Below are 21,986 nucleotides of genomic sequence, written 5' to 3' on the forward strand. Positions count from 1 at the left end.
ACTCTTACTCTCTCTTAATGGTTAGCTTGGGTGTTGCATGACATAGCCTGTGTAGGGAAGCACATAATTGCTACTAGAGATGAAAAACAGTGGCAAACTGGGAGATTCACTTCAACAGCTCACTTCTGATCTAGATTAAAATGCTACCAAAGACACATCCATACCTTCCAAAAAAACCAAGGCCATCACCTGGCACAGGAAAGGAGACTATGCTTTGGTTACAGGGTTAACCAGAAGGAATGCCTGGCCAGTGGATTTGACCAGTTCTCTTTCTATTTTTTGTAGCAAATAAACTAGTTTCAGTGACTTTATTAATCATATACTTTAAAACCTGCATAATCCATTTGGGTTATGTGAAAGAATAAATATTGCAGGTATTTAGAATGGGCGCATTGCTTACTGAAGCTCTTGTGTGCACTAATGAAATTTGGGGAATTACTGTTACAAGACTGAGAGGTTTTTTAGGAAAAATGTGGTTTGCCTTGCACAGTATCACAAGATTGGGGGGGGGGGAAGTAGTCGGGTCATATTTAAATTTTATTTTATACATGTGTGAAAAAGGCCAATCACTTGTTTTTAAAATTTTAAAAGTTTAATAGTAATAAAATGGTTATAAAAATAGCAATACAATTAGAGTAATAATAATTTGGACAATTTGGATTAGGGCAATATGAGACAATAGAGACCAAGAGTTACGGACGTCCGGGTACCTTTTTCTGGGCAGCACGAGCCCGAAAAAGGACACCCGTTAACAGAGGATTAACCCTTAAAAGCAATAGCCTGTTGCATATTCATACACTTCATACATGATGCATAAATTCCATTCAAATACAGGATTCTGTCTGGTCATCGTCAACTTCTTCCTCTCAATCCTAACAGTGCCTTCGAGGCGGGAAGAAGTTCGTTTCTTCTGCTAAGAGGGCAATAAATTCTTTTTCTCTGAAAGATTGAGGTGTCCTGTGGCTGCTATCTCGCTGCGAGTCCTTTCTTTAAAAAAAGTATCTTACATAGCATAGTTTCTATTTTAACAATTTTTATAACCTAAAACTATATTTAACACACTACTTAAGAGAATTAACACAGCATAACTTTCTTACACAACACATATAATATTCATTTTAATATTTGCGAAAAGCCAATCATAAAATACGCATTTTTCACACATGCAGGAGGGAAAGTTGCAAATCCACGTTAAGGACAACACACGTCTAAGAAACCTGGGCGGCTTTTAAACTAGGGACAGTCCTCACCGGACTGCTGCTCACGTTCTGTGACAGAGCAGGGCGCCCCTTAAAGCAGACGTCCCGACAGGCAGAGCAGCCAGCCCCGAGGGAAGGTAAAGCAGGACAAATCCCACCTCTGGGATTGGCACTGGGCTCCTCCCGCCGGGCTCTTCCCGCCGGGCAGAGCGCGCGCCGTGGGGGGGAAGGCTCCGCCCCTCGCGGCGCCACGCGCGGGGTGAGGGGGCAGCGGGAGGCGGCGCCATTTTGGGCGTGCGGGGTCGGAGCTGCGGCCTTGAGCTTCGTGTCCTCCCCCGCGTGTGGCTGCTGCTCGGCCAAGTCGCTTTTCCTCCGCCGCCAGCGCTGCTACCACCGACCTGTGCCACCAGCGGGCGGGGAAGGGGCGGCGTGGGGATGGCCGCGCGCAGGAGCCGGCGGCTGCTGAGGTTGTGTGACGTGGGCGCGGCGCTGAGGGAAGTGTTTATGTGTGGGGGAGAGGAGTGGGCTTTGCACCGTGGGGAAAAGGAGGGACGGGGCGGCTGATCCGGCTCCCCGAGCCGTCAGGCCGGTGGCCGTGCCTTCGCCTCGGACACGCCGCTGCCAGCCCGGTGTGGGAGCAGCGCCTGCTGCCCCCGGCTGCTGTGCCGTGTGAGGGGTGCTGGGCTGTGCGCTCCGTGAGCGCCGTACCACCGTGCGAGGAGAGCCAGCCAGTTCACCTGTCTGTAGGTTCTGGCAGATAGGCCTGATTTTTCCTTTTGGGAAAGGTATTATGCGGGTGGAGTTCAAGGCCTTGAGTTAGTTAGTTGGTTGAATCTTCTGGATGTTTCGTAGGTCAGTTAAAGTGGTAAATAAGTCTGGCATCCTTGTGTGCCGGCTCAGGTTCAGTGCTTACAACCAGTTCTTTACAGAAATGATACAGACCCGGACTTGCCCCATTCAGGGGATGAGAGTGTCAGAGAGACTGCATTTTCCTTGAGCATACTTGCTCTGTCCTCTCCAAGGACGCAGGCAGATGTGCTTTTGAGTGCAGCTTCACTGTCTCCAAGGTTAGCAAGGGACAGTCTGTTAGAGATTAGCAAGAAAGAATATTCCTACGTGGGACAGTCACAGAGTAGCATTTTCTGTCAGTGGAGATCTTGTCATACAGCATATGTTCACAGCTTTATTATTTTAATTCCCCATCATGAAATGGGGTCTGCTTAAACATCATCCCAGAAGATGAGGACACAGAAGCTAATAAAGTTACTTTTTTACCCCGGTACTGTGGAGGAAGCAGGACATTTTTTTTCTAGATGGGGATAGACTCAGTGAATAGTACTAATGCCATACTTGCTTTCTAATAGACAGAAATGAAGCGTGAAGAAGCTGAGGGCATGCATACAACACAGAAATCTTGAGAGGAGGAGAGACCATGGTACCAATTCTGAGGAAGAGAGAGAGTTGCACGGCCATGTTTCTTCCCCTTCTAACAGTAATGCTTTCTTCCAGGTACTAAAGTGCGGACGGTAACATCTCCTTGGTTTAGCCAGTTTGAGATTGAGAATGGCACGTTTCTCTTCCTTTGGATGGTAGGTGATAAAGTGTCTAGAGTAACACCTTTTCTTGTGAGTTTTGTAAGTGAACATGTTGGGATAATGGCTACTTACAAATCTTCCCATAATACTACCTGCAGATCCTTTTCAGATAAAGAAGACAATTATTTTCCTATCCAGGATGAATGGGTGGCACTTTGTTAATATTAAGTCGTGGAAAGTTGAAATGTTTCAGAAAACACTGGAATAAACCTTCCAGTAGGAGAAATGTGTTCTTTTGTGTTTGAAACTGCATTTATTTGGTGGGGAAGAGTTTACTCTTTATTGCATACTGTGTAGACTTCAAAATCAAAGAAATTCAGACTAATAGATGGATAATGACATGGCATGGTGGTTAATGCCGACTTGTTTTGTAACTTGTTTGTCTCTGAACCTGTCTAGAACTTAGTGGTTTAGTTCTTAGAATGTAATCTATTTGGGACAAGGATTTTTTTTTTTTTGGCATATGTGTGTGTTTAATTTTAGAAGACATGCAAGCAAATGCTCTTGGTCCCTAACAAAAGTCCTTAGTAGTTCCAAAACCAGAACCATAACAACAGATTGCAGCTTTGATTTTAGGTCTTACTTGACTTATTCTGAATTGCAAATGCCACCCAGAACCTCTTTGATTGGTTAACTAAATGAGTTAGTGGACTTCAGTTCATGCCACAGAAAACAATCCTCATGGTTGAAGTGTTTGCATTTTGTTGGTGTATTAGTAGTGATCTCAGACATCAGTTTGTGCGTTGGAAATTGGCATATCCTTATCTTTAAAGAGATTTCAAACACTTGGCAAAATAACAGCTAGTAGAGAATAGTAGTAGCATAATTCAGAGATTGCTGATGTAATTATTTTTTCAAACAGTCACATTTTAAAAGCTTGATTTGTAAGTTATTGAAGCCATATCATCAAATGTGACTGCTCGACTGATACAGCACTAATGTTTTTTACTAGAGATGAGCAATAAGTAATGTAGCAGTCTAGTTTAAACCATACTTGTGGTAGGTGATGTGTGTTTTTCTTCTGGGTGAATACATTCTAGTTGAGACCATGGACAGTGTGATGTCATAGGCCTGAGTAACTTCAGCTTTTTTGTACTTTACTTTGAAAATGTGCATGCTGGTAATGTATTCATTCTTTTTCCTAAGATGCTTCATGCTGAAAATACAGTAAGGCTCTTGGAGTGCGAGGACGAAATCGGAATTGAGCCGCATTCTAAAAGAATGAAGTCAACAGAAGGGGCTTGTGAGAAACTCCCTGATGATGATAACAAAGGTACTCAGAAGAAAGTGAATGTTGAGAGAAAATCAAATGGTTGGATACCTACGTGTGCCTTAGATAACCAAGGGCAACATGAAATGCAGAAGCAAGAGAAAATACCTTCTGGTGCCTTGGGATCTTTGAATGAAGTTCTCCCTGAAAATAATCCAGTGCTTAGTCAGCCATTTGATTTAGAAACTGGGCAGAATATAAATCCTCCTTTTACATCAATGAATTACTCTAAAGTTGAAGAAGAGAAGGACCCTTTTATTACAAATAATGGTGGTGAAGATAATACTGAAAAAAGCAGTGCGTCATTCTCAATAAATAGAAATCAATCAGATGAAGACTTTTTTACAAGCAAAGATTTTATAGGACCTATTTACAAGCCTGCCAAAACTAACAAGCTGGACAAATCTGGCAATTGCAATGAATGTAGGAACACTGGAGGAGATGAGAATGAATTATGTGAAAACAGATGTAAAAGAAAGGAGGCAAAGAAGATGCAGGCTGTTTCTGCCACTGTACCAGAAATAGATGATCAGCTGGATCAGTTCTATAAAGAAATTCACCAGCTGGAAAATGAAAATTTAGATACTAATGTTCAGGAAAAAGAAACTGAAATTTCTGAGGAACAACACTCTCCATTTAACTCTAGTCAGAACTCACAAGAAAATTATCAACCTGTACTTTTGGGCAGTCCACACCCGTTTTATGAGAATGGGCAGAGTTCTTTGGGGGAACAGAACAGTCAGAAAACAAACAATGAGCAGCAGTTAGTTGCGGAAACAGGTGGCTGGAAAACTGAAAATACCTTTAATGGCCAAGTAGATACTTGGAACTGCTCAGTGCCTGAATTCAGACCTGCTTGGCAGACTAAAGCATCTTTCAACAAACCTCAGGGACCTTTTCCTCCTAGATTCAGCCATCAATCCCATTTTCAGATATTTGATCCCCCACCTCGAATTCCAAATGTTCCCCCTCCTCAGAATGGGGGATTTCCTTATGAAAGTTACCATGGAAATACTGATATCAGCAGTCATGGTCCATTGCTTGATCAAAATACCAACTATTCTGGTCATACTGACATCCATAATACTCAGGTCTTCAGGAATGGGAATAATGATCAGAATGGACTCCAAAGTAATGGTTTCTGTGAAACCAGAGAAGAGCGTTGGAATGATCCAAAAGCTGACAGTACAGAAGGAATGCACAACTTTTCTTCATTGCAGTTATCTGAAGAAAAATTCAGTTGTTCACAGAAATTGCTTCTAATCCTAAGAGGCCTACCAGGTTCAGGGAAATCCACACTTTCTCGGTAAGTGAAGACTTAAAGCTTGAGAAGTTCATTCAAGTAAAATTTTTTAAGAATTTTAAATATATCTGTAAGCACTAAGGAAACATTTTAGTTTGTAAATTAGACTCTTAAAATGCAGTGGTTTAAAGCTATCATTTGTACTTAAAGAGTGCAAGTGACCATAAATATTAAAAATATTTACTTGGAGGTTTTGTCTCCCTCAGAGTTTTGATGACCAGGAGCTCCTCTGTGTTAAATTTAAAATGTTGAGCATCCATTTAGTTGCATAGTCTTTTATTCTGAAATTTTCATACTAGTATGTGATAGTCTGCTGCTTTTTTTTAATTCTTAAAGTCCCTAATTTAAAAAAAAACCTTCCTTCAAGTCTGACAATGTCAATTTGACTGAACCAGAAGTCCTTTCTCATGCCCATGTAAAAATTTTCAAAGGCCATTAGAAGAATGCTGCTACCCTGAAAATACCTGGTTTTGGTGAATTGAAGAAACTGAGCATTATCTCATTCCATTTTTTCATAGTATGGTCTGTCAATTACTCTTCCTTGTTTGTGAACAACGCACGATAAAAACATTATTTTTTCTTCCAAATATACTTGTTGAAATCTGACAAGGTTAAAAACAGGTAATATCTCCAACTTGGATTTTCCCTTTGTGGTTTTTGGCCTATTTTAAAAAGTACAGAAAGTGGACAGAGCACAGATGGTACCTGTATTAAGTGAAAGTAAGTTTGTCTTGTGTATATAAAAAAAGAAGTTTTTGAAACAGTACTTACTGATTGAGTTTCATCCAGAAACTACATCACAGGATGTCTTCTGTAGTTATCATCTGTTGTATGTGAGGAGTCTGTAGAATAGACACAGTCATCATGTTCTTTTTTTTTTTTTTTTTAATGTAAAGGAGTAACATTCTATTTAACATTCTATTAGTGGATTTTTTCCTGGTATTTAGGAGACATATTACAACTAGAAATCTCTAATAGGGTTTTTTTTTACATGTTTCAGTTGTTTTTGCGATAATTTTTTTATAGTTACTGATTGCTGTATTTTGCAAGCCTGCATTTTTGAAGCTGCATGTCCCCATTTGGTATTACTGCAGTAATTCCTTTAATATGTGAAGGCAACATAAAACATTTTAAAAATAACCCTGTGGAAAAAATGCTGCCTCATTCAGTTTAGAGATTGGATAAAACTTAATATGAAGATACGAAATATATTTGTTTTCCGTGTTTGGTGTGCTAAATTGTCTCTAAATCTTTCTCCAAATATATGACTCATATAATCTAAAAAATTTTAAGTATCTTCAGGTTTTTAAGAACATGTATTTGTGCTTTTTTTCATCTCTCAACTGACTGTGAGATCAGTTACTAATTTTGTTTAGCAGATGGGAAAATGGGCACTATGAGATCAAGGTTAAGAATAGTTACCAAAAGTGAGTGCAGAATTTGAACAGCATGGGGCTTGCTTTCCAGTGTCTTCAATTACATGCAGTTTCGTATGTTTAATGCTTGGTTGCAGTTGTTAATTCCCATGAAATCATGGGTCTTGGATATCCTTGGGAAAGAAACATCCCAGAATCAATGCGTGCTGATGGGGAAAAATACCTTTATTATTAGTTAAGTCTTAATAAACATGTTTTGAACATGTTTTTCTGTGTAACATCACAGAGTTCTGCAGCGTAGCCTAGGACAGCAATGATGTTATATCTGATGCCATATTAGTACCCACAGGTATCTTTGCAGATATTTGCATTTTTGGCAGCTGCAGACAAACCTTTATTATTTGTGCCAGTAAAATAACTGTGAAGGAAAAGCAGAAAACTGGCATTGTCTGTGTGGATCAGCACTAGAGGGGAATGAGGTGTATCTTGTGAGTGGGTTTCCCAAGTTGGAAATGACAGCAGAGCCAGTAGCGAGACCTTGGAATACCAAATTTCTATTTGTGTTTTGCGCTGAGTAAGGGTTTTTAAGTACAGACACTTTTCTTCCTGCTCACAAACTTGACTTGTGTCTGTCTTGAATCTTCCACTGAAGTTTATTTTTTGTTTTGACTCTTCCATTCCAACTAAATAGTTGGAATTATGGGCATGTTTTTTGGAAGAGAGTAGTGGGTGTGAACTAGTTCATTGTTCTGCTTGGAGGAGGTTTGTCACCATGCTGGATTGGGTCAGGTATGTCTTTGTCAGGCCTGAGCTTAAAAATGCCTCAGACATTTCTATGGTCTCATCAAACTTCTCTAGTGCAGTACAAACCACCTAAATAAGGAAGTTGTTCCTAATCTCCAAAATGATGTTCTGAAGACATAATTTGCATGTCCTGTGTTATAACGTGTTGTTACGTGGTAGAATGTGGCTCATGTTCTTTGCAGTTTCCCTCCTGATAAGGGAGAGGTTTATTCACTGTAATAGGTTGACATCAGACCTTTTACTGTCTCCACTGCCAGACTAAACAAGCCCAGCTGCTATTAACCTCTCCTTAGATGTTGTATGCCTGTAGCCATCTTGGTAGCCATCTGTTCAGCCCTCCCATGTTTTTCAGCATGTCTTTTGAATTGGGAAGTCCCACACTGGATACAGTATTTCAGAATTGACCACACAAGAACCAGGTAAAGTGTGGGTGGTATCTTCTTAGGTGATCTACTGGCCACGCTTCCTCTACTAAAGCCCAGGGTGTGATTTGCCCCGCCTTTGGTGAGGGTACACTATTCACTCATCTCATTTGATGTCCACTGTAATCCTCAGACTCCTTTCAACAGAGCTGCTCAACCACTCACTTTCCTGCCTGTGCTGAGGCTTAGGTTTCATCATTTGTAGAGCTTTACTCTTTCTCTGTTGAGCTTCCTGATGTTTTGCTTAGCTCAGTTCTCAGGTTTTTCTGTGGCCTTCTGGATAGATGCCTCACTGTTCAGCTCAGTGTTGAGCATCACTGCTAATCTGGTGTCATCTGTAAGTTCTCTGCCTCATCATCCAGGTTTATGATGAAGATACTGAAAAAGTGATCTTACTAAATCCTTTGTTGTTCTCTGCTTGTTACTGGCTGGGAGATGATGTTGGAAGCTTTGATAATTTCTGAGTATGCTGCATTCATCACTTGGTCCTCATTGACAAATGCACTTGTTTCATCAGAGTGCATTCTGGTCAGTAAAGAATGGCTTGTCTGTTGCAAACCCCACACTGGCTGTTCTTGGTTATCCTAATTTTCTTAACGTGTTTGGAAATAGATTCTGAGGATGCACTCCATTGTTTTCAGGACAGAGCTTAGATGAGCTTGAGCAGCCATTAGTTCTTCGGGTCATTGCCTTTACTTGCCTTAAATATGATCATAACATCAGCCATTTCTGGCTCATTGGGGAGCTCCCCTCATCTCATGGATTTATTTCCTGTGTCCATCTGACTTAGGCAATCCTAGCCACTGAGGCTCATACGAAATCTGTTTCTTAACTATCCATTTCCATTTTTGTATTCCTGTTCATATCCAGTCATGGCTTTTGGTCTGTGCTCACTAATTCCATATCTGCTTCTAAATACTAAGCTGAATTCTTCAGTTTGATCTCCAGTCCTCATCCCATTTATTCCCAGATTCATTTTCTCCCTGTTTCAGTCAGTGGTATTATTTCCCTCCCAACTTCATTATGCCAATGTCTTCCCTCTGCTTCACTCTGCCTTGGCCCTGTTTCCTAGCTCTACTGCCAGTACCAAGTTGCTTGTTCCAGTGTTTATACCACTATGCTTCCCATGTCCTCCTCTTTTAGGCCAATTTTGTTCCTTTTGTTGCCATTTGTGTGATGGGAGAAATGTGTTCTTATAATGGCAGTATTGGTCCTGAATCAGCTTCCTGCCACTGCCAGATTGCTCTGTTCAGGATTGGGTTTGCCGTGAGAATCATGAGTTCTTTTAACTACTATTTGCTATGCACATGACATTTTAAAGTTGTATACCTTGGGCAGATTTACAAAAAGGTTTTGCAGGGCAAACAAACACATGTACTTTGTCAGATTTCACTTCTTCAAAGCTTCTCAGAGAAAAGCTTGGAATAACAAAATACTTTTGTTTAAAAAATAAATGCTTTATTTTTTCCTTGGTTTTGGAAGAGATTGAGCATTTAGTTAAAAATGTTAGAAAGCAGTTTGGCCAGATAGATACCCAGCAGTGATAGCTGTAGCCCAAGTAACCAAAGTCTGCTGCAATTAGAAGTAGGTGATAATGTGATCTTACAGTCCTGGTAAAAGTTATAGGAAAAGAGACTTGTATTTTTAAAATATTTTGCTACTGAATTTGGCAGCAGTTGCAATTTGCCTTTTCTCCATAAATACTTAGCATTAATTTGAATGAAAGAGAGCTTAATGAAATTGAAAGAGCACATATTGGTGTCATTTAAGAAGTCTGTTTTTAGTTAAATCCAGTAACATATAAAGACAGTTCTCTTTCTCTGGGGCCATTTTTCCTCAGAGGGAAATCTTCTGAAGGGAATCGTTAGAGTTAATGCTTATAGCTGGATGTAGAAGCAGTGGTGTGCTGTTGTTTCTAATTATATATTTATTTTATCAGTGTTATAAACAGTGCTTTTAGAGGAGCATTTACACAGCTCAGTAATGCTGCATATTTTGAAACTATATTTAGTTATTGCCTACTTTTTTCCTCATCCACAATATAGTAGCTATTTTAAATGGGTGGATTATTTATCTTTTTATTACAAAATCATTTATCAAAGTAGGCTAACCAGGATACATATTTGGGGACTGTTTTAAAAGGATTTGTGTGTGTGCATGCATTGGAAAAAATGCGTATTGGTTTGCTGAGCAGTTAATATTTTGGTTTCAACATGAGATTTTTGTATGTCAGGATAATAGCTTCTATTAGATCAGGTAGTATTTCTGGGAAAAGTAGGCAAACTGCTTTAATTTCAGTGTCCTACTGTATTCAAAGGTGGTGTGTGCTTGGAGGGAAGGTTTAGGGTGAAAAGGATGTATTCCAGCAGTTGGATAATATGCTACTCATTTCAAGCCATGTGCACATACTGACTAACCTGGAATTTGACTCTCAGTGGAAATACATTTATCTTTTTTTCTTTTTTCATCTCTTAAAAGTGAAGTATTATCTCTGTGGGTTTAGATAGTAGTGATGCTTTCTTTCTGTAGATATGATTTTTGTTCTTTCTGTTCTCTGGTTCATGGGACTGGGAAAAATTTTACTTCCAAGTACATGTTAGAGGCAAATGAATTATGCCATATGATGTCAACCAATAGTTTTCTGCTTTGAATTTTAGAAGTTTAAATACTGCAAATACAGTTTACTATATTAAATCTATTATTTCAGTTATATTGGTCCATTAATAGTTGTGGTGTGTTCTGAACTTCAAGGAATACTAACAAACCATTTCAAGGATACACTTTGTTGATGGGTTTGCAAGATTTCTGAACGCTTGTCACTATAATTCTTTATCGCTACTAATGATGTTTGCAAGATACAACAGAAGAATTCAATTCAGTGAGTTATTCTCCAGAACATGAACAAATAGAGTCAGTTCTTAGAAATAAAAATGAAAATCAATGTCTCATTAATGCTGATTTGTCAGTTCATATATTCCTATAGATATCTGATGCTCAGGCCCCTAGGAACTGTAGAGGTGTGTCCATCTAGTCAGCCAATAGAAGAATCCCAGATATTATTTGCTATCTTTTTTATTAAGGCAGATGCTTCTTTAGGATATGTGTATGTACATTCAGCACACTAGGAGTGAGTGTGGAAGATGTATCCAGTTTTTCTTGCATTATTAGTTGGCAAATGTAGCATACTGTAAATAAGAGAATTGAGCCATGTGTGAAATCCCAGCCAAGTAACTTAATGAATATAAAATTGTTAAATATTTTACACAAGAGAGGAAGAGGGATAAAAAAATTGCTGCTGTGTGTGGTGTATGATTTACTGGTGCCATTTGATCTAATTAGAACAAAAATAGATGATTAATCCTTCTGCACTCTTATAAACCAGTGTAATACACACCCTATTGAAAGATCTAGGCTCTAACAAAACCTATAATTTATATAAATTTATAATATTTATAACAACACCAATTATTTATCAGTGTTCAAATAAAGCAGCTGAACTTTAAGTGTATCATGCTCTGCTTTCTCAAATACCTTTGCTATTTGTCCTGAAGCAACCATAACGGGCCTGTTGTTGGTGACAGGTGGCAAAACACAGCAAATTCCTTGTGTAGGAATTACATTCAAGTGGCTCTTCCTGCAGATATATATGGGAAAGCTTGGTAACTTAGAACTAGCATATCTTTGTTCCCCTAAGTTATTTGGGATCTGGCCAATTCATTTTTGTTCCTACCACCTCAGCAGTAGTGCAGTCCCACATACTGCTAGTGCAGTTTGGTTTTTGTAGCCTGTGGGTATGTTGCCTATTTCTGAGCTGGAATAGTTGCCTAAATTTCCATAGATATCTGGGTGTTGCAGTGGGCTCCACATGCTCTGTGGCACTAACGGGCTTGTTCTGTTTTCAGATTTAAATATACCATAGAATTAAAAAGGGACAAGGAGTCTCTTAAGAAAGTCCAATCTACACCTATTCTGGAGGCTGGACTTTAAACAGAATTGTACTTTTGTCTCAGTTACATAAGGCTTTCATTTAAATACCAATTGCCAAGGACTTTCTGAAACTAGGTTTACATTTGGCAGAACAGGGAGTTCTCATTATCAGATTGCTTTCTAGACATATTTCCAAGTGAGGATTGAGATGGAAAATGTTAGCAAATATATTTAATTATTATGAGGTACTTACTGCAGTATAGCTGTAAAATTAGATGAATACAAACATCTGTTGGGAGTGGAGAAGAAACAATAAATGCAGAAATAGTAGAGAGAGGAAATATTGCTTTGATTTGGATTAGAATTATTGGTAATATATATGGGTGTGCTTTTTATAAATCTGTCTGAAGTTTGCAAGAAGTTCAGAAATAGGTCACAGTTCAATTTATTTTAGTTATAAGTTTTTAATGTGTTTATCTAAAAATTAAAAGTCAGTATGTTTTTGTGTTTTCCTTTAACAGTGTTCTGCTTGGTCAGAGTTGTGATGGTGTTGTGCTCAGCACCGATGATTATTTTCGTCAGCAGTACGGATACACCTATAATGCTGCTCACCTTGGTGATGCCCATGAGTGGAACCGGAAGAGAGGTTGGAATGAATAAAAGGCATCCCATTAAGCTGTGTTATATAGAGGAAATAGAAGTGTAGCCTAACATCTATGAGTATTGAGTCTATATGAAAAGGAGTATATATGTTTTAGCAAAGCATGTATAGAAGTATTTCAAGTGCTTTTTATACTTTAATTCATGTATGTATATATACATTAAATTTTGAACTTCTACAAGGTTCAGACTTAAAAATAGATAACCTTGTTTCTTTGGGCATCAGGTTCTTGTTTCTACTTCTTTCCATTCCTGCCTGTACCTTGTATTCTTTCTCTCAGAACAGAGTGTTTCAGTCAGAGTAGATTAGTGAAAGAAAATCTTGGGCAGGTTTTTTTTTTTGTTTGAGTTACATATGGTTTATTAACTTGCACAATTTTTCATTTCAGCAAAGCAAGCAATGGAGCAGGGAAAATCTCCAGTTATAATAGACAACACTAATACTCAAGCCTGGGAAATGAAGCCTTATGTGGAAGTGGTAGGTTTTGTTGCATGATTGTCACCAACTTAGACTCAGACTTACCCTGGCTGCATGGGATAAGTTGATATGTTTTCTCCAGAAACATTCTTAATCAAGTTTTTAAAAAGAGAGACTGCTTATTGATAATGATTAGTAATTGGTGTGGCAATGGTTTAGATCAATTCAAGAATTGACTTGATTTAATTTGCTTAGCCTGAAATTACAGGCTGGGTGTAAGTGAAATTCAGCAAGAACCACAGTAGAGTATGCTGCTGCATCTGTTTATTATATTTGTCTTTTATTTTTTTCTTATGTTTTATGTGATCATGATATATATCACACATATTTCTTTGCTTGCTGCAGGCTCTAGAAAAAGGATACAGAGTGGAATTCCATGAGCCAGATACTTGGTGGAAGTTTGATCCTGATGAACTAGAAAAGTAAGGTTTCTCTTACACAAATCATGGTACTTTATATATATATAGAGACAGATAGGCAGATAAATATGAATGCATAAATATATATGCAGTAAGTTATATTTTATTCAAAATATTTTCTCAAGTTCCTTACCAGTAATATGAAATGTATTTTATTTAAATAGGCATTTTGAGGTATACATTTACATGGAAGTTTTATGGATAAATAAGTAAACCAGCTCAATCTTGTTGGCCCAAAATGTCAGTATTAAAATTTTATTGGACATGTATAGATGTGACTTAGAGTACTGCTGAACATGGGTCGTTGAACTTCTGGGTTCTGAGAGTGCTTAGGAAGCTGCTTATTCTTCTTGGTTAATGTCCTTTTTGTCTCAGATATATCTGCTTTAGGAATCTATGAGGTATCAAACCAGCTCAAGGATATTTCTTTGTTTGAAAAGTAGTGTAATATTTTCACAGTTGATGACAGAGTTCTCACTGATTTTTGTTTTATATACATCCAGTTGACTTTGCCTCTAATTGTTTCAGCTTTGTAAAGTAGCCCTACAGTGCACAAAATACATGTATTTATATATATGTCTAATGCTTGCATTACTGACTTGGACTCTATTGGGTTTATAAATGTTCTAAAGTTTTCACCTTTTGCTCATAAGCTACCACTCACTTGTTTCTAGAGATGGAGTTCTCTCTCTGTAGAATGATAGTAAGTTTTTCAAGTTTGGCATGCAGCCCAGCCAAGTTAGGAATCTTAGTAATCAGGCACTTAAGATTTCCACTACACAAAACAGACTAATTTTCCAGGAAAATTCATGTTTCCAGATGATCTTAACAAGCAACAGGATAAACTGTTGTGTTGTTACTGTTGAATTTTATTGCTGAATTATTAATTGTAGGAGTAAAGTTGATATCTTTCCCAGAGCAAAATCCTTGAAACTGTGAAGTGCTGTTACCAGTTTTTAGAAGATTCCTAGAAATATTTTAGCAGTTCTGGTTGCTTTAAATATTTAAACAGAGGTCCATTGCCTGGAAACTTTATTTTTTGTGAATTTAATAAAGGTGGTGATGTAAGTTTTCATTTTGTTCTTTAGTTACTTTGGGAGAGGATCCTCAGTTTTGTTTCATCAGCAAACTTGCTGAGGGTGCAGTGGTAAAGGGTAGTATGGAAGCATTTATCAATGGCTGAACTTTTATCATAGGTTTTTTAGCTTTTATCAAAAGATTCTGTGTTCCTCCATGCAAAACAGTCTTCCTCCCCTATCTGTTAGGAGCTTTTGCTGGTATGTCTGCTTTGGTTCAGATAGATGGATGACTTTATGCTCTCTCAGCATAGCAAAGCTGCCAAAGAATGAGTGAAGACATGTCTGAAGAGGAGATACCAGTATTAAATGACACTATACAGCAAATTGATTTCCTTTTTTAAATCAGTTTCTACGCTTGATGTGATTTTGCTGCTGGTGATTTTATTATCCTGCCTTATTCTGCAAGGAGAAGTACTTCGTCTTTTATAAAGTCATTATGCACAAGTCCATTCAATTGTGGATGTGTGTGCACTTTATGTCCAGTGCACTTGAGCTGTAATTTTTTTCTAGGAATACTAAGATAGTAAAATATTGAATAACTTTCTGCTTTCACCATTTGGCATTAAAAGACTTAGAATTGCTCTTCTCATTTTTTGTCTGTCACAAGTGTCAAGTGCTTTATAAAATCCACATATTTCTAGAGGGTTAACTTTTTTCTCTATCATTACCCTTGTTCTCATTTGTGAATAAAATCAAAACTGCTAAGACTCACCAAGTGATTAGTTCAACATGCAGCTGCTCGTGGGCTGCTTTAGCACAATGTAGAAATTAAAAGCATTTAAAACAATGAGCCACATGCGATGATCACTCCAGCTTCTGATGTTGTCTCAGGGAAGAGTGTGAGGGAAATGCTCTGCTTAAGCATTTTCTTCACAGAAAGCAAGCTGATAAAATTCACCTTTAAAGAGCCAATGTAATTTTGAATCGTTCTGTGATCACCGGTTCTGCTTCCATTCTGAATGTGAAATTAGTATGCTACCTGCTGTGTGCTTTGAGCTCTTGTCAGCTTGGTACTGAGGGCACTAGTGGTGAGGAATCAGTCTTCTAAAATATTTCTGTATGGAATATTGTCTGTCTTTCCAGTGTAGCCTGTTTGTTCCCACTGTTGATTTCTCCACTGTAGAACTGATCAAGTTGTTAAGGCCCATACCTCTTCTGTCCCTGGGAGAAAGTACAAAGACGCAGAAATATATTCCCTGTTGGTTTGTTAGGGACATAATTTATCTTGGACATTATTTCTTGGCAATAAGAAGTATTGGGTCATGATAAATGCTTGTTTATGCTGTCACAACCTTTTGTTTCTGTTTTATGTCTCTTCTTTTAGATTCATTTCCGTTACAATTCTGTCAATTCTCTGACATTCAGTTTGTGCATGAGGCTTTTGGTTTTCTTCTGGCAGAGACTGAAATTCTCTGCTGACATGGATTTTAAGGTCCTATTCCATAATTACCGAGGAGATTTTATGTGTGTGTGTATATATATATACATATATATACATATATATATATATATATATATATATATATATATATATATGCTCTCATATAATTTGCTTAGGTTCTTAATAGACCAAGTTCTCCCTGAAAGTAGCTGGTTACTGAGCACTGCAAGAATAGGACAGCACCTTTGATACCTTTTCCCTTACATGTGTTTCACTACATTTCTGAATTTACAAGTGTGAGCTACAACTAGTAGATTAACATGTTCTGAGTGTGTTTTTCTGGTTCAGAACCAAAGTCGCTTCTTATTCTCTAGAGGTTTCTTGATGAGAAAATATTCTGTCATTAAGTCTTGAAACAGTGTAGTTGCATATTTTATGCTAGTTTGAACATTTCTTTCATAAGGAGTAGTCTGTGCTATTATTAATCTCTACTCATTAGCTAGTATACCATGTAAAATCTGATGAATAAATAGTAAAATCCTTCTAGGGTAATTCAGGTGCATAGTTATAGTGAATAACATCATGTTTGTGTATGGAGAAGAACAACTGTATTGTTTACTGTTACTCAATATATGCAGCTGTGAATTGTTAAAATAAACCTTAATGCAAGCTGAATACCTTGAGAATGAGGTTAGAGTATAATGAAAACAATAAGAAAAATGGAGAATTTAGAGGGTTTTTTCTTAGAGACTGTAACATACAATTTTACACATATCTATATATTTACTTAGATAGAACTATATATAGCTATAAACATACCAGATAATTTATTGAAATTTTTGTTTTTGTAGGAGAAATAAGCATGGAGTCACTCGTGAGAAGATTGCTCAGATGTTGGAACGATATGAATATCAAATATCCATCCCTATTGTCATTAATTCAGTGGTACCTCCCCACAAAAACACTCAAAGACCACCTCTGCAGAGAAGACATAGGTGGGGAGACAATACAGACTCATGGAGTTCTTTCAGTATTTCCAGTAGCCAGTAACACAGTTGCAGTCAGTTAATAAGAATCTGTTATTTGCCCTTTTAAAACACATCATCACTTCCAATAAAGTAGTGATTTTCTGTGTTTTAAATAGGCCTATTTCAAGACCCATTTTCTTCTGGAGGTTGTTCTTTTTAATGGACTTGCATGTAAATAAAATTGTACATTTAATGTTTTTTAAAACTATTAAAGTTGTAAGACCTTGGATTTTAGTAAAATATTTAATATAGTATGGCATATAGCAGTCTTTCTTCGGAAATCTAAGACAATGATGTCATATATTAGATAACTGTTGAGCAGTTTTTTTTAAAGAAGGGGTCATATTAAGGATCTTTTAGAAGAGAAGTAAAGCTCAAAAAGAAGAGTTTATTTATTTAATAATCAATTTTAATTATAGTTATTTAGTCTTCTTACCTTTTTGGAGATTTTTTTGAAAGCAGGTATGCTCTGGATTGTCCTTTACTTCTATTTGGTGTGTATTGCCAATTGGCAAAATTTTGGCATGTGTTTTTTGACCTCAGTTAAGAGGTTTAATTTTTTTGTTGTTGTTTTCTTGGGGTTTTGGGGTTTTTCCCTCTCTTTTTTGGTCTCAGAAGTTCATGTGGCAGCTGAAGCAACATTCTGCCAGTACAGTATTCACCAGTCATAAACTGTGCAACCTGAATTATTTTTTTATTTATTCTCATCAGTAGTATATAAACTGTGATGATGTTGGCACACCACCAACTTGTTTTGTTCTGACTGAAAAAAACCCTGAATTTTATCACTAAACCATTGAAATTTCACAGCTGTGTCTTTCTAAGTCAGTTTCTTTCATTTGTGATAAAAATGAAGTTTTAAGAAATTAGGCTGTCAATTCCCAGTCCACAGTTAGGATGAATCAATTCAGTATAAATAGTGGATATAATTCTGTAAAACCATCTTGCATTCCTAATTTTGGCATAGCCAATGTAATCTGTTTAGCACATAACAAAGAATGAGCCAGCATGGAGACTGACTAACTTACTGCTCTTTTTCTCTTAAAAAATTATGAATTTGTAAGTGTTCACTTTGCCTTTTTTCTAACAGCTTGCTGTATTAATAAAATATATTTGTGTTCATTATTGTTGAAGTAGTTCAATGCAACAATTTATATTTTCAGGCTTGTAGGATTTTGTACAGATGAGCATTATTGCTGCCCTGCTAGCTGAAATAACCTAACTACTCTTGACTTCCTTATACACTGAATGACCAAACATTGACTAGGAAATTTTGTCAAGAACATGAGTATGTAACAAAAAGAATTTAGACGGTTATCTACTACTCATTTTGTGTCACAGTATCAGAAGTTTGAAAATTGCAAAGCGAGCATAATTTTTTAAATTGTAGACAATTTTTCAACAGGCCCTAAAAATTACTTCATCAATAAAGTCTGAATACCATGAGAGCTGAAAATCCAGCTATATAATGAGGTATCTTTCTGTGGTTTTCTACACCTATTGTGCAAATTTATGTTTTAATTATTTGAACCAGAATTTAAAATCTCACTAGCACCTGCATTGTTAATATATTGAATTATGTGTTTGTGTAGAAAAGAGATTCCCCAACTATATTAATAATCTTCCTTCATTGTCTGTTACTCATTTAAAGTATTTACTGTGTTTTAGTTTTCATTGTTATATTTTTCCATGTCTCAAAGGAATCATGGATATCATTGTAAATGCTCATTCATACTTCAATTATGCCAAAGTTTTTATATTTAAACATGAAAGTACATTTCAAATGTGGGGAAGATAAAAAGGTTTTAGACTCATTTACTCTATTTTACTGTATGCTATAACATGATAAAAATTATTGAGGCTTATGTAATATTCACACAGTGCTAAGGCATAGCAAAAAAGAGCTGATTATTGAAGATTGAAATGGGGTTGTTTAGCAGTATTTATTTGAATAGGTACTAATTTGTACTGTTCTAAGATGGTGCAGCTTTTCTTGTGATGCCTTTTTAATTATCAGTGCATGGGAGTGTTTTTGCTGTGCAAAGCATGCTGATCAATTGGCCTGCAGTTTGAAAAGGACACTTAATGAAGGGAAGCTTTGCAATTTGTGTATCAAACGTTTGTAAATTGGTTCATCTGTACAGCTGTATTCTAAGGTAAGTACAGTGACATGGTAGGTGAAAACCCACTGGAATTACTCTCCATGTAACACTTCTGTTTCATGGTATAATCATATTTTATGAGGATATGACAGTCACGGATCATAGACATATCTCAGAAGTTGATTTTACCATTTACTATACTATTTATAGGTAAAAAATTATGTGAAATACATGTTACAGATACTGAATTTTTCATGCCCTCAAAACCAAGGAAAATTAGTTATTTGGTCAAAATGTGCAAGAAATGTAAGAACTTGCTGCTTAGCTAGACAGGGGATCTGAAAATTCTTACTGTCTGTACTTTCTGTACAGTACTTCTGTTGATGATGATATTGTAACTAGAATGAAGGTTTCCCATTGTTCACTTTTTAAATAAATTGCTAGTTCATCATATTTCATGAAATAATAATGTCAGATTGGTTTTTGTTTTTAAATTTAACTAATGCATAGAGCCATAATATTATAAGTAAAAATCCTAAGTTTTTCCTGCATACTTGAAACTAGTGGGATGTTTGGTAAGTAAATTTAAGAGTTAACTTTTCTAAGCATGAAATTTGAATGAAAATTAATTTGTAGAACATACATAAATTGGTTCATTCTCAAGGCATCAATATAGCAGACCACTTAGCATCAGCTGTATAGGAAAAAGTGCTTTTAGTTTTACTGCTTCATCGAAGCTGCTGTTTCTTGGTTTATTGGTTTATATCCTGAATTACCAAAAGTTTTCATCAGCATTCTTTGGGCAATGTAGTTTTCTTATTTTAATTTTGTATAGATAAGAAAAAAATCACCCCCCCAAGACCAAACCCTAAAAAACCTGTGTGCTAGTTTTGGGTGGCATAAAGTTAGTTGTTTTCAGAATAGCTGGTCTGGGACTGTGTTTTAGATTTGCCTGGAAACAGTATTGATAACACGGGTGTTTTTGTTACTGCTGAGCAGTGCTTACACAGCATCAAGGCCTTTCTGCTCCTCACAGAGAGTTGGGAGGGGACAAAGCTGGGACAGCTGACCCCAGCTGACCAAAGGGAGATCCCAGACCTAATGGCATCACACTTGGTATATAAAGCTGGAGGAAGAAGGAGTGAGGGGGTTTGGAATGGTGGTGGTTGTCTTCTGAAGTAAGAGTTCCATGTGATAGAGCCTGGCTTTCCTGGGAGATGGCTGAACACCTGCCTGCCTGTGGGAAGTGGTGAATGAATTCCTTGTTTTGTTTTGCTTGCATGTGCAGCTCTTGCTTTACCTGTTAAACTGTCTTTATCTCAAACCATGAGTTTTCCCACTTTTACCTTTCTGATCCTCTTCTTCATTCTGTCATGAAAGAGTTAAGTGAGGGGCTGTGTGGGGCTTAGGTGACAGCTGGGGATAAACCGGTGTAACACTGCTAATTTTTTGAGATGTGATGTTAAATTATCTCCTGTGAGGGATCCTGTCTTCTGTTCTTGTAGCCATACCCTCTTGAGGTTCAATTTAGTTTGCCATGATGCATAATTTTATAAGCTTTTTGTGTTTAAGAAGAAGGCCAAGATTTCATCTGACATCTGTCTCTTGACACTTGTTGCAGAGATGGTTGTTTCTCTGCTAATAGATCACTGAAAACAAGGCTTTCTCTAGCTAAGACTCATAACATTTATATTGTTTGTGTGTCTTTCCTGTTGTAATTTAGACTGTTGGTATTTTCTTCTTTTAGCTGAACAATAAATTTCATTCTCAGTGAATTAGAAGAATTCTCACATTCATGTGTGGCGTGTAGTTTTAACTGCTGCTTTCTCCTAGTAATCATGTTCTCTGGAGGAAGTGTTTTTGCTCAGTGCTGGTACATCATGGAGATGAGGTGACTAGGTATATGTTGAGACTTCAAAAGAGCAGACACATGTATTACAATTCCCTGTAAAAAGCATTAAAAAGACAGTGTTGAAATGAAATTGAAAGTAAGCCCTCATTTTAAGTGATCAGATGTTTCATGTGGATCAGATGTAGAAATATTTCCCTTTGGGGTTTCTAGATTGATGCTTGTCTCATTTTAATGTTTGTGTTCTTGTCCTTTTGAAATAAAAGCAAGAGCAGAGAATAAAGCTCTCTATTAATATCCTAGGTGAAAATCTTATACATCTATAAATTTGTTGTGGGGTTGTTTTTATTTTTATAGGCTAATTGGTTGAAATTAGCTTCAAACCTGCTTATTTTGAAATCACAGAAAAAAAAAAGTGTGAAAACATAATTGGTCTTATTTTAAAAAAAAAAAGTAACAGTTTATCAAGGTCTAACCATCTCAAATTTGTCTTAATTTATTACTGTAGTAATCGAGGAGCTGCAAATGGTGGCTTTTGGTTGAGGTATGCTGTCAGTGTAATTCTAGATCAAGGATAATAAAAGCATTGAAGTATTTTGTCTGGAATTGGTCTTTGCAGTTTCCTTTTAGCTGATAGTGCTGCCGCTTCATTTCTCTGGTAGGCAGGCAGTCCTTGACCATGTCATGTGTACCTTACTGATTTATAGTGTTCTTGTAACAATATCATGTTGTGCCAAGCCAGAATATATCCATGAAAACCGAAAACAAAACAAAACAAATCAGTTGTACTTGCAGTCTTTTTAATGATGTTAAATTTTTTGTTTTGTTAATCCAATCTAAACTACTGATTTTTAAAAAGGCTGAATTCTCTTGGGTCATATTGTTTAACCTCTTTCTAAATTGCTAACAGACAATTTAGAAAGAGGTGCTGCTTTAGCTTACTGAGTAAGCATTTGCTTATTTCTAAGAGGTGTATTGTATCATGTACAAATCAGTCTTAGTCATAGGCCCATAATCCTGTGTGGCTGTTATATTATTCATAATACTTTTAGGGTTTTTTTTTTTCCTTTATTCATTACCTTTAGGTCTGGGTA

General features: G+C 37.0%; 1 protein-coding gene across 3 annotated transcripts in view; it reads left to right on the forward strand.

Annotated features, from left to right (window-relative positions):
- The first annotated feature begins 1,436 nt into the window (after positions 1 to 1,436).
- Positions 1,437 to 21,986, forward strand: part of N4BP2L2 (NEDD4 binding protein 2 like 2) — a 41,503-nt gene continuing 20,953 nt past the window's right edge. For 2 of the 3 annotated variants that reach the window (XM_077173806.1, XM_077173807.1), the window contains exons 1-7: positions 1,437 to 1,666; positions 2,709 to 2,788; positions 3,941 to 5,370; positions 12,418 to 12,542; positions 12,946 to 13,034; positions 13,380 to 13,456; positions 16,765 to 16,908. In XM_077173806.1, the coding sequence (XP_077029921.1) occupies positions 2,786 to 2,788; positions 3,941 to 5,370; positions 12,418 to 12,542; positions 12,946 to 13,034; positions 13,380 to 13,456; positions 16,765 to 16,908 (1,868 nt within the window). In that variant the 5' untranslated portion in view covers positions 1,437 to 1,666; positions 2,709 to 2,785. Of the gene's footprint in view, positions 1,667 to 2,708; positions 2,789 to 3,940; positions 5,371 to 12,417; positions 12,543 to 12,945; positions 13,035 to 13,379; positions 13,457 to 16,764; positions 18,064 to 21,986 lie in introns of those variants that run through there. The other variant, XM_054628065.2, reaches the window with a different exon arrangement.

This window comes from Agelaius phoeniceus, chromosome 2 (assembly GCF_051311805.1).
Source record: "Agelaius phoeniceus isolate bAgePho1 chromosome 2, bAgePho1.hap1, whole genome shotgun sequence".
Lineage (NCBI taxonomy): Eukaryota > Metazoa > Chordata > Aves > Passeriformes > Icteridae > Agelaius > Agelaius phoeniceus.